This window comes from Cyrtonyx montezumae, unplaced genomic scaffold, assembly GCF_038088225.1.
Source record: "Cyrtonyx montezumae isolate F1298 unplaced genomic scaffold, pur_monq_1.0 scaffold_21, whole genome shotgun sequence".
Lineage (NCBI taxonomy): Eukaryota > Metazoa > Chordata > Aves > Galliformes > Odontophoridae > Cyrtonyx > Cyrtonyx montezumae.
In genome coordinates, this window is record NW_027071948.1 from 2023262 (window position 1) to 2038917 (window position 15656).

The following is a 15656-nucleotide window of genomic DNA, read 5'->3' on the forward strand; positions in this document are numbered from 1 at the left end:
TCCAGATGCTGAGTATATACATACAGGCAGAGCAAAAGCTCTTTGTGCAAACTGATAGAAATCAAAGGCACCAAGTTATAAGTGAAAACAGAGCAAATTATTAGACATTCTGGGTGTGAATGGTGAGTTGCTGTTGCTTAAAGGCAGGAGGAGATCTTAAAAGCTGTTTTGTGAAGGGAATCTGCGAAGGATTTGGAGCAAGTGAAGTCTGTGTGCTCTTTAGTGCTCTGAGAAGTGGAGACAAATGTGCCAGAAGTGAAGTGGCATGAAATGGAGCTCGGGCTCCTGGCTTTGTGCCTGCCTTCCCACTGCCCCCTGACAAATCGAGGGAATGGTTTCGTGCTTCCTAAAGACGCTGGTTCCCCAGTGCCTGGAGCTGATGTTAGGGGCTGGCTCTGACTTTTAGGGCAGTGTTGCTCTTTGAAATGTCTCATCTCAAAGTCTGTTGATCCCAAAGGGATCCTGCTCGTCCCTGCCCCTGCGATGTGGGGTTGGCTGAGGTTTCAGCTGCCCTATGGGAAGTCCTGCTGGCCCGTGCCCAGATGGGTCAGCGCGTGTGCACGGGGTGCTGAGGTGTTCAGCATCCCTCAAATACCTGCACTGCTTTTCTTAGCTGCAAAAAAAAAAAAAAGAAGAAAAATCCTGCAGAGGATGAATGAAGAGATCAGAACGGCCCGGGATGAGGACTTGAAGCAGCAGCTCTGTGAGGTGCACGGGGTGGGTTTGCATGGGCTTGTCCTGTCCTGGTTCGTTTCAGGAGATGCTCTCTGAAGGATTTCATTCAGCCTCCTCTGCTTTTCTGCTCCGCTGTCTGATGCCACAGCTTGTTACCATGGGGATCCTCACAGCCCGGAGAGGAGAAGGGTTCTTCAGGGACTGAACTGCTTTGGTTGATCCCTTTAAGAACGTATTTCAAGCATGGTGCTGAGTGTCTGGAGCAGAGTTCTTCTCTGTGCAGCACTGGGACGAAAGCCGTCGCTCTTTATTTCTGTATCTGGAAATATTTTCTATTTTCAGTTGAATCCATCCTACACAGAGCTCTTCAGGTTGGTTTTTATTGTTTTGCTTTGTTTTTGTTCCCCCGGAAAGGCAGTGATTGCCCAAACAGGACAATTTTAACTCATGCTTTTTGTTGTTGTTGTTCGTTTCTTTGCATGCAGAGATTTACACGAGTGTCCTTTTCGTGACACAAAGATCATTACTCTGGGGTGGAGAATTCTGTATTTAATGAGCAGAACTCCACCAGCTCCTGAGTTGCTCCACAGCCCATTGCTGTGTGCAGGGGTGAGGATGGGATCTGTGCTGAGCAGCCAGCCCTGCCTGCTGACTGAGAAAAGCAGGGAGGGGTTGATGCCTGGTGGGCACAGTGCACTATTTTGGTCTGCCTGATAGGAGATTTCTGCTTTGAAGGAGAGCTTTCAGCTCTGCTCTGCCTTCCTGGTCTTTGCTGGGTTGGAACTGGGTGATCTCTGAGGTCCCATCCAACCCAAGCCATCCTATGAGTCTGTTCTGTTTTTCTTTCACCCAGGTGATGCTGTCGGGCTGTGTGTGGTGCAGGACAGCCCTTCCCCACACCTCAGTGCTGCCAGATGCACTGGGCCGAGCATCAGTGATCCCAGCGTGGCAGCCTGTGTTGCTGGGCAGACTTTCTAGCTCCAACTTTTATTTATAATTGAAGGTATCAGGAAAACACATGTTAGGACCAGCACGGGAGCACTGAAAGGAATGGGAATGCCTGGAGTCCCATCTCCCACTGCTGTGTGCTCAGCTCTGTACCGTGAGTGGGAGCAAAGCTGGGTGCAATGGGGCCTGTGCACGGAGAGCCCAGCTGAGCGACTGCTTCACGTGTGTGGTTTTGTTAAAATAAAGAAATAAAATATAAAAATAATCATCTGCAATGCAATCTGTGCTCTAATTTGAGGACACCGTTTAGTGATTTTAATTGTGTGACAGTATTTCGGTATTTTCAATACCCGGTAGTAGGTTAATGACTGTTCCTTGAAGAATGGAGTTTATATAACACAAGTCATTACATAAGGAGGCTGATTGTGGCCTGAGGAGCTGAAGGAAAACAAAGATGCGAGAATGTGAGCCCTCAAAGCAGCAGACTCAGTGTGTGTGACCCCGAGCAGCCCTGGGTGCCAGCAAGGTGACAATCACCTTGAGCTGTCCACCCCTATTGCGTGGTTTAACGGCACAACCATCCAGCCCAAACTGAAGCTGTTACCCGTTCGCCGAGCTGTCGTTTAAAGGAGAGCCCAAACGTGGCTCGAGCTGCTTCGGGTGTAAAACCATGGGAGAGCTCAGAGTGCGACCTTCCCTCGGATCGTGGGCTTTGGGAGCCGGGAATGCGGAGATGCGGGGCTGCAGGGAGAGCCCCGGGGCCGCGGTCGGGCCGGGACCGGAGCGAGGAAGACCCGGGCGGGAGGAAGGGCGGGGAGGGGATGGTGCGGGACTGGAAATGCGGCCAAGCGCTGCTGCCGGGGCTCCGCTCGGGAAAACCGTGCTGCTGCCAGGCGGGGGGAAGCCCGGCAAGGGCAGGTCCGCAGCGCTACCGCTCGCGATGAGCCGCTCCCGGAGCTGCGCGTCCCCGCCTTAGGTAAAAGCCCATGGAGGGGAGGGAGGGGAGGGAGGGGAGGGAGCAGGGGTGGGGGCGGCCGGCCCGGCGGGGAGCAGCCCCCCTCAGCCCGCCCCGCCGGAGCCCGAGGGGATGCGGGCATTGCCCCGGGGAGGAGGGTTTTTTTTTTTTTTGGGGGGGGGGGGGGAGGCGTGTTGTTTTTTGGGTGGAATTTTTTTTTTTTTTTTTTTTGCGCCGATCGGAAGAGGTTGATTTTGGGGAGGGTCGGGGGGGAGAGGATGCAATGAGGCTCCCCCGGACTGGGTGATTTTTGCAGCTTGCCTCCTCCTCCCCCAGCCTCTCCCCCCGGCCTCGGCTGGCTCGCTCTCCAGTTGCTGCATGCGGGGCTGTGCCGTGTGCCCGCTCCCGGATCCGCCGTGGCGCACCTCCCTCGGCCCAGCAGCGGGGAAAGGGGGGGGGGGGGGGGGGGGAGAGGTTTGAGAGAGGAGGGGGGGGGGGGGTGGAAGAGCGCAATTTTATAGAGCCTTAACCCCCATTTTTAATATAGATATCCATTCGATTTTATTTCTAATATTTTGATCCTTACCTGTCTCGGGGAAGAGAGAGAGAAAAAAAAAAAAAATCAATCATATCGATATCTCTATAAATTCATAACATCACCCCCACTCCTCCCACCCTCCCCCCCCCCCCCCCCCCCCCCCCGCCCCCACCCCCCCTTTAGCGGGCAGCCCGAGGCGCCCGGCACGGGGCAGTGCGGGTGTGAGCGCGGGGGTCTCCCCGCCGCCCCACCGCCCCCCACCGCAGCGCAGCGCGATGCGCTCCGGGCTCCGCGCTGCGCAATAGCGCGGCCGCCGCTCGCCGACCGCGGGCTGGGGGCGGCCGGAACCGACCGCTACCGATTCCCCGTTGATGTCCATGAATGCAAACACCATGATCTTCATGATCCTGGGCGCCTCTATCGTTATGGTAAGAGATTTTGCTTATTTCCCTCCCCTCCATTCCGCCTCTCCACCCCAACCCCCCCCCCTCTCTCTACCCCAACCCCCCCCCCCTTCCCCAGCCCCGCGCGTCCCTGTGTGCTCGGTGTGTGTGCGGTGTGCGTGCCCCGGGGAACACCAGCGATTATTTTCTATATGACCGCTTCAGTCTTTGGCAATCAAACTGGAGTCAATGTTTTATTCCATCATCCAGAGTTGACCAGATGCCTTGGTTATGGGCTCTTACAGGCAATAGCTTGCTTGATGGACATGAATGCGTTGCTGGACAGATTTCACAATTACATCCTACCGCATCTGAGAGGGGAAGACCGAGTTTGTCACTGCAACTGTGGCAGGTGAGTTACCTGCGGGGCTGAGCTCACCTGGCCCCATCCCCTTCCACCCCACCTGGCAGGAGGAGGCCCTGTCTGCATCGTGGCCGTGTCTCAGCATCAACACGGGGGGGTGTGCGTGGGGAGGGGGAGGGGGGGGCTGGTTTGTTTTTCTGGAAGAAGAGTTTGCCGTGGGCCTGGAAGTCCATTTTCCTTTGTGTGCATGCGTGTGTGCAGGCATCCAGCAGCCCTGGGGAGGTGAGGAACTTGGGTTGAATTCCAACACTCGGTGTTTTGTCTTCCTGGTTGCTGGGCCGTGTGTTTTCCCCGGGGTGGGGGGGGATTTGTGGGCTGAGTGCTGGGTGAGGAAGGAAGGGGTTGGGGTCTGGGGAGCTCTGTGCCCAGGGGGGAGTGCTGCTGCTGAGGACGGTGTCACTTTGAGGCTCTGTGGTTGTCAGTCAGCTTCCAATCCTCGGTGGTTTTTCTCCCAAGCCATCATCATGGTGCTGCACAGAGTGCATCTGGGTGGCTGGACCCCGTGCTGGGGGACATCGGGTCATTGTCTTTGCTGCTTGCAAGTTTAGGGCTGCACAGTTTCCTGCCACAACTCTTAGGTAGTGGTTGGTTCCCCTAAAGCACTGCTCCGTGTGCCGTGGGCAATGCTGAGGTTCTCAGTTGGGAGCTGAGCTTTGGCTGTGGAGGTGAATTTTGGTTTTCTCCATGCTCCCTGTCCTGCAGCCCCAGCCACTGCCACCCCAGGCCATTCCCTGCAGCTCCCCAGCCACTGCCTTCTGCTGGTGGCCCCAGCTGGGAGCCGAGCTCAAGTTGGGGTGTGCAGACCTTAACCAAAGCCACTGCTCATCCCACCCGCCCCACTTTGACCCCACGGTTCCTGTAGCAGAACATCAGGGAGGTACCTTGCTCTTCTGCTACAGCAGCACCTCCAGGGCCAAGCAGAGCTGGGCCAGAGCAATCTGAGAGCCAACCCCACACCCCTTGGGCACCTCTACTTCCAGTTGGGAAGCAACATCTACAGCGCCTTTGATTTTACTCGTCAGGGTTTGCCATTTCCTTGGGTAATTCTTAGGAGACTCCTTGATGTTTTTCACTCGGTTAGGAGTTGTCCTCTGCCTCTTCAACCCGTTTTTCTTTTTGCTTGCCTCACTTGTGTTCAGTGGTGGTGAAAATCAGCTGTTGGTAATGTACTTTAACCCTGCCTGGTTCTGCTGCTGTCAGTGGCTGAGTCCCCTGTGCCCAAATCCAGGGAGGGGGCAGGTCTGTGCTCCTGAGGAAGATGAATGGGCCGTGGCATTGTCCCCGGATGGAGTCGGGTTATTTCTTAGAAAGTGCACAGCACAGCTTGCAAACTGTCAGGCTGACAGGAAGAGAAAGGTGGAAGTTCACCAGTTGCCTTAGGTATGCACAAGAGACAGAACTTGCCAACAAAAGACACAGCTGCCTCCACTCCCAAGCAAGGGGTTTTTGTACCCCGTGCTCCCTCTGGTTCGAGGGCTGGATGATGAATGTGCCTCATCCTCTTTGCTTTCTGGGCTCAGCCCCGTGCACACAGCTGTGGCCCAGGCAGGGACATATCTTGGAGCCGTGAGCGGTGGCAATGGGTCCTGGCAGAGGGCTCTGACAGCACTGGTAACCAAAAGGAGCCCTCGGAAGGGGGAAGTGACGGCAGTTCAGTGTGCAAGACCTGAGAAAAGAGCCCAGGCTTCAACACCTGGCTGCCCTTGGGGTGCCTTGTTGGGGTCTCCCAGTGGTACAGCTGATGGGGCAGGGATGTGCCATCCCCTGGGCTCTGCCTCTCTGTGATGGCCCATTCCTTGCACAGAGATCCCAGGACAAGTGAAAGGAGCTCACTCTGCCCGCTGCCACCTAAAACACCTCCTGCTAATGCTTGCCCCATGGGGCTCTCATCTCCTGCAGCTGAGGGCTTTGCTCTGTTTTCCATGCTCCTGAGCTCTGGGTGTGTGTGGGGAGAGAATTTTGGGGAAACAAAGCAGCCCATCGCTGGGGGCTGTTGGACCATGCAGGGCTGCTTCAGGCCGAAGCTCGTGGCACTTGATGGCAGAAGCAAGGCAGCAATGTGCTGGGATGAGAGTGATGTGGCCGTGCTGGGTGCTGGTGGGTGCTTTTCGGGTTTGTAATGTCAGAGGGGAACTTTGGCCACAGGAGGTCGGAGAGTGGCAGTGCGGTGCCAAGCGTTCAGCAGCTGCCCCGGCTGCTTCATGGCCCTCCTCTTCTGAGGCAGGTGGCCACATCCAGATCACACCGAGGGCTGCTCGGTGTGGGAGCACAGGGCAGTGTCCTGCCAGCTGGATGCCAAGGGAAGCTGGTGTGATGATGGTGTGTGGGGGGACAGCATGAGTGGTGCACAAAGGGATGGCATCAGCAGAGCAGCAGTGCTGATCCTGATACCTGGAGCTGGGGGCTGCTCCTCTCTCAGCATCTCCCTTCTTGCTGGAGGTAGAAGGGCTGAGAGCCACATCTGAGAGCTCCTGCTGATGCCAGAGCAGGAATGTTGCTGATGGAGCAAATCCCTGGCACCCTCTGGATCTGATGTGGGAAGTTATCCAGGCTGTCCACATCCCCTCTGGTCCCCCTCCTTGGGCTGTCTGCTGCAGGAGGCACAGGGCCATGCAGTGCAGTGCTGCCCCGCTCTGGGTGCCTCTGTCCCAGCCAGGAAAGGGTCTTCTCTGGAAGCAGCAGGCTGGCAGCAGATCAGGAGCTGGGTGATGTCATGCAAAGGAAAATCACCAAAGGGCGTCCGTGGTGGCCGGGTGAGCTGGGGAGAGCAGATGACACCTGCATGGAGTGGAGAGCCATCGAAACAGCATGGGGGCTTGGGAGTTCCCTTCCTGGGACAGGGTGAGGAGCTCAGAAGCAATGGTTGTGGTCCTCTCCTTGCCACCGACCTTCTGGGTGACCTTGGGTGAGTCTGTCCCTCCCAGGCAAAGACACTGTGGCAAAAACCAAGCACCAAAACCCATATTTTTTACTCTTTTCCCTCATTTTTCTGAACACTCTGAACAAGTCCTTAATCCTTCCTGTCTCCATACCCTCTGTGAACATGCTGGGAGGCCGGGGATGCTCAATGTTTGTGCTAGAGACCACCAGGCCTCCTCCAGGCTCCCAGCAGCTGCTACAGCATGAAGGGTCCCAGGAAGATATTTTCACCATTGCAACGGTGCCATCCCCATTGCTGCAGCCCAGCTTTGCTGGCCATGGCTCTGCCATGAGCTGAGCTGCTTGGCACGTTTGGGGAGAGGCTGCAAGGTCAGGCAGAGACGCAGAGCTGAGGTTCTGTGCCTCCTGCAGCCCCTGGGATGGGAGCACCCCATGGCCATCCTGGCCAGCAGCACAAGATAAGGTTTGTTCTCCCTAATCCTAAACAGCAGTGCTTTTTGAAGGGCTCGGTGCTGTGCCTGGGCTGCAGCAGCCAGCAGGCTCACAAGGTCACTGGAAGGGACATTAGCGCTTTGGGCAGCTCCGTAGGGAGCATCCCAGGCAGGCTGGCCACGGCTCTGCTCCATCACAGCTGCACTCAGGGCTTCACGCACGGCTTGCTCAGGGTTGCAGGAGATCTGCCCCCATCACAAGGGCTGGGAAGGGGCAGGAGTGCTTGAGCACGTGTGCCACTGTCTCAGCAGAGCTGGGGATGCCTTAGTGGGGACGGAGCAGTGAATCCAGTCCCTGCCCTGCTTCAAGGGAGCAGGTGTTGGTGCTCACCACCCCCACCTACTCTGGAGGGTGGTCCCACAGAGGTCCTTTCCTGCTTGGTACCGCTGATGGCCGTGCTTCTGGGCACCAGGGTTGACCTCTGGTGTGGAGGCTCAGAGGTGATGCCTTCCCTCCCTGGATCTGGCTCCCACAACCATCCAGGCCACGTTCCAGTTTCCAGCTCCCTCAGGCTGCGGTGGGGACCCAGGACCTCTGCACTCTATTAATAACTCTCCACACTGATGTGCTGATGCCTCCGAATTGCTCCTGCCGTGTTCCCAAGGGCTTGAGCTGCCAGCAGAAGGCTTCTGGGGGGCTGTCCCTCTTCCCCACCCCATCCCAGAGTTGCCACTCTGTCCTGCTAAGCCAAACCAAAGCAGAAAAATGCCTACAGGACTCCCAAGCTTTGCCCTTTTGGGGACTCACTAAACCCAGGAGGGTCTCTTTTTGGCCCTTGCAAAGACAAGGGCTGTTTGCACTATGTTCCTGCGAGCAGAAATTCACTTGTGACAATATTTGGACATTTCTCAGCCGTGATGATCCAGCAATCCTGCATATGCAACCTGAATTTGCACCTCGTGCATCCTCAGAGGCCCCAGGGAGCTCCTCGGGGCTTTGCCCACTGGGCAGTGGGGGCAGGGACGAGGCATGGCTGATCTCTGCTCCCAGGCAGTGACCGCTGCAGCCCCGAATGTTGTCCGCTGTGTTAGAGATGATGAGCTCAAGCACGGGCAGCCTGTGTCAGCAAGGAGCTCCGGGCTGCAGGGCTCTGCACTTTGCTCTCTGTTTTCGAGCACAAAACACTCAGCAGTGCCTCTGGGCCCAGAGATGTTGGTAGGGCTCCAGAGCCCCCTGGCCACAGCAGCAGGTGCTGGTGGAAAGCGTGCCCTGCTCTTCTCCACTGATGCTTCTCCCCATTTCTGTTCCCCCCAACAGGCACCACGTCCATTACGTCATTCCGTATGATGGGGATCAGTCCGTGGTGGACTCCTCGGAGAACTACTTTGTGACTGACAATGTAACCAAGCAAGAGATCGATCTGATGCTGGGACTGTTGCTGGGTTTTTGTATCAGCTGGTTTCTGGTGTGGATGGATGGGGTTCTCCACTACGCTGTGCGAGCATGGAGAACCAGCCGGCGGTACGGTAAGTGCGGCCCTGGGCACATCCCTGGGGCAGACACTGGGCTCCGGTGGCTCCACGTTGGCCGTGGCCACGTTCTGACTGTCTGTGAGTGGAGCTCAGGGCTCTGCTCCGGGTGCTGGCTGTGTGCAGTGTGGGCAGAGCACGGCTGAAACTTGTCTTGCCGGAGTGGGGATGGTTCCAGGCGGACCAGAGGTCCCTGCCCGCTGCGATATCCCTGTAATATCTCATCTCCCTTCTCCTTTCTGCCTTCCAGACAATTCCTGGTCTTGGATTCCAAAGTTTTGTAACTTAAAGGAGTTCAGAAAACGTCACCACAGGCAGTACGAGGAGGCGACTGGGAACATGGTGCACATCAAACAGAAGCTGTACCATAACGGGCACCCCAGCCCACGGCACCTCTGAGGAACGCCTTCCCCTCCAGAGACTGCAGTGAGGTTTTAAAGAGGACTTTGCTCTTCTTCCAGGGGAACAGCTCCTAGTTTGCTCTTCTCTGGAAGCCAGCGAGGACATCATTTTATTTATCCATCCCGTGTGTCCCTGTGGCACACCATGATGCACAACTAAGCCAGTCCTGGATGCTACGCAGCCAAGACATTGCACTGTGTTCCACATTTTATTGTCAGACTTGTGTACATATGTAAAAAAAGCAGACAAACAAAAACGACAACAACAACAACAAAAAAAAAACAAATGAGAAAAGAGATTTGCATTATACTTTCAACCCCTTTTCCTGGCATTCACGGCTGTCCTGCACATCCAGCTACGCTGCAGGGAACGGTGGCCGAGGGTATGGAGGTGGAAGCACATGAAGAAGATGCAGTTTCTCATCCGAGAGCTAGAAGTCCCCTCTTTCTTTGGTCCTTTGGTTTGGTTTTGCTCTGCTCTGTTCCTTCTGTTAGAATGGTACCAGGTTTGGATGGGGGCTGCTGCCTGCAGGCTGGGAGGGCAGCGTCCCTTTGCTTTGGTTCGTGTTTTCGGGCATTGCTGTGGGGGAAGGAAGCCCTGGGAACGCGTAATGGATTTGTTCTTCACGTTGCTGCACACTGAAACCTGCCTTAAGCAAGCCAAGAAATCCTCCCAGCAGGGCAGCAGCTCTGTGAGGGATCAGCCTGTCCCATGGGGCTGGTGCTGCCTGGGGCATGGCCTGACGATGCCATTAGTCCTCACTGCTGTTAGAGAGGGTGGAGAAGTGGATGGGGCTGTCACACGTGGCTTGCACCCCATCCACGTGGAGCACTGCAGCAAGCTGGGCATGGCCTGGGGCTCGTGGGCCTGAAGCCAAACTCACCTGCCAAGGCAGATGTGCCAGGAAGGGCTGAAGTCAAAGCAAAGGATGCTCCTGCAGGGCTTTTGGTTTTGCTTCCACTGGGCACAGCTTAGGTGCGGGTTTCAGTGTTGCTATGATGAGTCTGAAGCCCCACTCTGCACCCAGAGACCTTCGTGTCCCTGAGAGCAGCTGGGAGCGATGCCCGCGGGCAGTGATGCGCTGGGGTGAGAGCTGTGATGTGAATGAAGGAGGAGATGGAGCTGAAAACCAAAGGCGGTGGCCCCGCAGCTGCCATTGCTCCTTTGTTCCTCATTTTGTGGCCAGCAGGCTTGTGTTTATATGGGAAAATGTCCAGAACTAAAGGATGCTGAGCAGTAGCAGGACTGCTGGTTTCTTCTGTGGGTTTCTTGACTCCTGTTATTTGGTTGCAATGTCAGAGAAGGGAAAAGGAGGGACCATGAGCCCCAGCTCTTCTCCTCCCTACCCCGGCTTCTCCACCCATCTTTTGGTTGCCCAGGATCAGTTCTGTTATTCATGAGCCCCAAAGCCAGCCAGGGGCCAACCACAGCTGCTCTCCCCAGCTCCTACCTTTGCTGTCCCACAGTGCCTCTTGTCTTGGAGTCACAGTTTCTGTCAGGGCCTCAATAGTTGCCCAGTCTGTACTTGTGTCTGTCTGCTTGACTGTCAGTCCTCAGGACTTCTGCAATGTCTGCAGCCCCGTTAGTATCCGGGGAGCAACGTTTCCTTACGCAGCTCCTTTCCAAGACACGAGGCTTTGTAACTTGGTTAGTGTGCTTGCCCATAGGGGCACAGCCTCTGGGGACAGAAGATGCCCACCTCCATGGGGTCAGAGCCAGGAGAGAGCAGGCCAATCTGAGCTTGCCCTTTAAATAAACATCCTACTTGATGCCTCTCACAGGAGAGGTTTAAGGCAGCGATCTCAGCTCAGAATTGAGCTGGCTTTGCCCTTCTCTAGAATCTGACCGTGGCTGAAACGTCATCCACTGTGAACCTTGCAGCTGGGGAGAGCGAGGTGCCAGCTCACGTGGATCATCTGATCCACACCGTAATTTCAGAAGTCATTTGGGCTCTGGAAAAAAAAAAACAAACAATCCCAAGTGGTGCACGTCCCCATGGTTTAAGAACAGAAGATTTTCTAATCTGCTGTGGCTGCAGCAATCACCATGAGAGCTTCTCTTTTGTTTACACTCAGTCAAAAAAAAAAATAAAAAAAGAAAAAACTCTCAGTGCAATTAAATTTACTGGAAACAGTTCTCTGCTCTTGAATCCATGGGAACCAGACCCTCTCTCGCAGAGCAGGACACACAAAGCCAGTGGGGGTGCTCCTATTAGCTCTTATCCTCAATAAACAAGGGGCAAAATGCTTTTTCACACAGCAAGTCCCCCATCCAAGAGACACGGTGCACCTTCTGTGCAAGGGCAATGCCAAGCAAGCCTCAGCAGTTGGACTGGACGATCTTAGGGCTCTTTTCCAACCTCATTGTGAGACACACAAGGCTCTGTGTTCCTGGCTGGCTCCTTTGAGCCCAGGGAGCTCCTGTAGATGTGACCCTATGGGACATGCCCAACGCTGGGCTCATTGCTCCGTGCTTGGGTTGAGCACTCGTTGCCCAGCCCTGCAGATGTGAGTGTTCCCAGCATTGCCCAGCCCTGTGCTTGCTCGTTGCTCTGTCCCCCTGAGGCTGCTCCTGCTCGGCCGTGTGAAGTCTGCTGTTGCACTGTCTTCTTTCCCTGTGCATGTGTTCGTTTTGCTTTCGTCTGGGTGTGGGGGTGTTTTCTCCTTGTTCATTGTCTGAGATGTACTATTGTTGACTTGTTTGTTGTTCTCTGATCCAGTCTTCCCCCGAAAAACCCACAAAAAACAACAAAACAACCAACAAAACCAAACCAGACCGCAACAACAACAGCAGCAAGCGAAAACCCAGCGACAGCCCCACGCGAAAAGGGTCTGGGTGGGGAGAAAAGTGGTGATGGCATCGGGGAGCAAGCACTGCAGGGTCAGGGCCAGGTGGGACACCGTGGAATAGGCGACGTGGGGTGCAGAGCTGGACAAGGAGTGGGAGTGCTCTCCATGTCCCAGTGCTCGGCCACCAGATGCTCTGAGGGAGGTTCCTGCAGCACTCGGCGGTGGGGGAATGTTGTGCTGCCTCAGGAGGGGTTATTTTTAGAGCAGAGATAGCACTGCAAACTGTGTGTGCTGATCCTCCAGAGCTGGGATTGGTGCTGGAAACGTCCTCCCTGAGAGAGGCACGGCGAACCCAGGCAGTGCCAACCCTCCCCTGTTCCCCCCACATCCCTGCTTCTTAGGAGAGCCGTGTGTTAACGAAGGTCATCTCTTCCAGTTGCTTCCTACCTGGCATCGCTGTGGCCACGTGCTGTAGGAAGTCAGAATGGAGCCCAGAGCCACGTCCCAGGCTTCACACCACGGCAGGCCATTCTTAGTGGCTCTTGCTGCTGTTCTCTACCTCATTTTCCAGTTGCACTCAGCTGGGAGAAGAGAATACTCAGTCCCAAAGGATTCTAAAGAGCTGCTGAGATGGTGAAGGGAGCAGAGCATCTCCCTGCAGAGGGGAAGGCTCTTGGGATTTCACCCATCTGGATGAGTACCTGAAGGGAGGGAGCAAAGAGGACAGAGCCAGGCTCTTCCCAGTGGTGCCTAGGGACAGGACACAGGCAACGGGCTCAGACTGGAGCCCAGGAACACTGGGAAGCACTTTATGCACAGGTTGCCCAAAAGCTGTGGAGTCTTTTCTTTGGAGAGTCAAGGATGAGGTCATCCCACTCCAGGCAGCACTGCTTGAGCAGGGGCTGGGCACAGAGGTCCCCCCCACCTCAACCATGTAGTGATTCTGCAAAACACAATGCTGGGCCATGAGTCAGTGCATCAGACTGCAGGAGGCAGTGCAGACAGCAGGATCCTCTGCTCACCCTGGGTACCATCTTGGAGGGTGCAGGCAGGACAGCCCCAGGGCAGTCCTGCTCCAATGCCACCCCAAACTTCTGCGATGGGATGGCTTCAAAGGTAGAAACAGCCCACAGGAGCTCCCAGAGCATCTCTAGAGGCGAAAGACCAGAAGTGCTTCCATTACTCGTGCATTCAGCAGAAGTAGAAAGACATTTGGACCAGAACACATTCACCCCGAGTATGCTGGTGGAGCAATGTGTCTTCCAGCAGTGATGGCTGCAGGGCAGCACACGGGGGAGCAGCACAGGAGGAACCTTCTGGGATTGCTCTGCAGTGAGGACACAAGGGCAGACCCCAGGGTGCTGCTTTCCCTGATTGCTAATCCTTTTCTTTTTTTTTTCTTCCTGCATTCAAACCCATTCTGCATGCATCAGACAGGAGAGGTACAACTTGCTTTGATAACAATGGACGGAGAGGATTACCCTCTGCTCCGAATCCAACCTCAGAGCAGTCCCTACTGTGGTTGAAAAGCAATAATGGTCAATTTTCTATTAAACACACCTGCCCAGGCAGATGGCATTAGGGCTGCTGTGCCCGAGCTGAGGGAGCACACGGTGGGGGGAGGCAGCAGGAAAAGCACACTGTGATTTTATTGGGGTCAACGAGTGAGTGTAACTCAGCCATTCCTTCCCTTCCAGAGATATGTTTGTACAGTAGGTAACTGGTTCTGCTCCTGAAACTAAAGCCCACCCTTTGCTGTTTGTCAGTAAAATATTCTTTTTGCATGTTTTGTATCCGAGTGGTTTTTCCCTCCCCCCTCTCCATCCCCTCCCAACCCTTTGCACTGAGTGATGCTGCTGGGATCGGAGTGCTGGACTGGGGCTGGGGGGGCAGCTGTGCTCAGCCCTGAGCTGGGAATGAAAGAAAGAGGGCTCACCATTCCCAGCCTCTGCTGAGTGGGGAGATGCTGAGCACAGCAGCTCTGTGACAAAGGAAACACTGGGTGGGATGGCACTGAGGACAGATAGATGACCAGGCTGTAAATCTGCCTCCCAGCTGTGACACAGAGGAGGTGCAGCTGGGGAGTGATGGATCGTGTGCTCATCCATCTGCTCTTGGATTTGCCCTCCAATACAAAACACTATTTTAATAAAGTGCTATTAGCTCGTAACTCACCCTGTGCCAGGGATGGGAGATAGCAACACCAGGCTGAGGTTGTCCCATCTCCATCCCTGTAAGGTGTGTAAACCATCAGTGAGCTGGGTGTCACCTGCACAGGGACACTGCTCATCCCATGAGCTGACAGCAAACCCAACCCTGATGGGAGAGATGGGATGGAGAGCAGCCCAATGTTCCCTGCAGCCGTGCCACTGAGCACAGCATGAGGGGACTGGGTCCAAACAATGGGTTTTCCATTTGGATTGGCTGGAACTGACCTCACCAGCTCCCAAAACACTGCCTGGGAAGAATAAAAGCCAACAGGCTGGAGGAGTGGAGAGCCACAGCACTGCTCCAGTGCAGTGGGAAGAGACAAAAACAGCAGGGTAGGAAGACTGAAGCCAAGGAAAACGAGTTGTCCACTCTTCACCTTACAACATGCAACATCCTGAGCTCCTCAGTGCTCCCAAAGCACCCTCAGCTCTCCTGCTCCTCACACAAGAGAAGCCTTGGGGCAACCCATGCCTGCACAGCACAAAGTGCACATCAGCTGCAGTGTGAGCACCAGCCCCTGCGTGTCCCTGTAGGAACCTGGTGCAATCTGAAGGAGGAATTGCATAGAACAGCTGAGACAGCAACAGCACTGCCTGGCACACAGCTTTAGGTCTGTTTGTGGCAGAAGTGCCATCAGACAGCATAAGGACACGACGCAGTACCTGGGCACGCAGCAGTGCTGCAGGACACCCAGCCCTATAAAGCAGCAGCTCCTCAACTCCTCCAGTTCTCTCTCAGCACCCAGGGGAAGGCAGCATTGAACCACATTGAGAAGCCAGCAGCCAGGGGCACTGCTCTTCCCTGCTGTCCCACCGTGCTGCCAGCTGCAGCCCCCAGCAGCCCCCAGGCTCACGTCAGGGTGCATCTCCCAGCACTCAGCAGCAGCCACCAGCAAAATGGGCACAGCTGAGACTGCTGTCAGCTCCTGTCGGAGGAGAGCAGCTCAGCAAGGTACTCAAGGGCACAGATTTGGGTCAGGCAAATGTCCTCGTGCTGCGTAGTTACAGAAGCAAAGCACAGAGTTCAAACCCAGTTCAAACTCAGGGAAGAAAAAACCCACAAGGTTTTCCAATCAGCACACAGACAGACCAAATGTCATCTGATCAAGACAGGCCTGTCTCCACGGTTTGATGACTGAACATCTCTCTGCTGTTCCAGTAACGAAGTGAAAGAAACACACAGCCAGAGCAGCTCCAGCAGCAAACAACCCCACTCTGTGCTCTGCACAGCAGCCACCTGTGTTAACAGGAGAGCAGTGATGCTGTGCAGAGATGCGAGCAGGGAAGAGGTGCATCCTGGGCAGGGCATGGGGAAAAAGGTCAGAAATACCTCTACTGGGACATAAACCCAATGGATTTATATACATGGGAATGGAAGGTTTGGGCAGCTCCAGGTTTCCTACTGAGCTGGGTCACTAGGACATCCCAAAACAGCATCAAATGGCCAGAAAGGATCTGCAGCTGGCCCCCTCTTGTAGGACAGGATACACA

The 15656-nt window shown here is 55.2% G+C and overlaps 1 protein-coding gene across 3 annotated transcripts; it reads left to right on the forward strand.

The window, feature by feature from the left end:
* The first annotated feature begins 2527 nt into the window (after positions 1-2527).
* TMEM240 (transmembrane protein 240) lies at positions 2528-10856 on the forward strand. 3 transcript variants are annotated; one of them, XM_065737962.1, is made up of 4 exons: positions 2528-2599; positions 3805-3911; positions 8553-8761; positions 9015-10856. In XM_065737962.1, exons 2-4 carry the CDS (start codon positions 3820-3822, stop codon positions 9161-9163), a joined length of 450 nt encoding a protein of 149 aa, XP_065594034.1. In that variant the 5' UTR covers positions 2528-2599; positions 3805-3819; the 3' UTR covers positions 9164-10856. The 3 variants fall into 3 exon arrangements, with proteins under 3 accessions (XP_065594034.1, XP_065594033.1, XP_065594032.1); XM_065737961.1 differs by lacking the exon at positions 2528-2599 and adding an exon at positions 3277-3544; XM_065737960.1 differs by lacking the exon at positions 2528-2599 and having other exon boundaries at positions 3712-3911.
* The last annotated feature ends 4800 nt before the right edge of the window (positions 10857-15656 follow it).

Bases quoted from the DNA above. Each gene is read 5' to 3' on its own strand.
- TMEM240 (XM_065737960.1), top strand. From the start codon at position 3,712: ATGACCGCTTCAGTCTTTGGCAATCAAACTGGAGTCAATGTTTTATTC. The intron at 3,912-8,552 runs GTGAGTTACCTG...TCCCCCCAACAG, and splicing joins TGTCACTGCAACTGTGGCAG to GCACCACGTCCATTACGTCA. The intron at 8,762-9,014 runs GTAAGTGCGGCC...TCTGCCTTCCAG, and splicing joins GAGAACCAGCCGGCGGTACG to ACAATTCCTGGTCTTGGATT.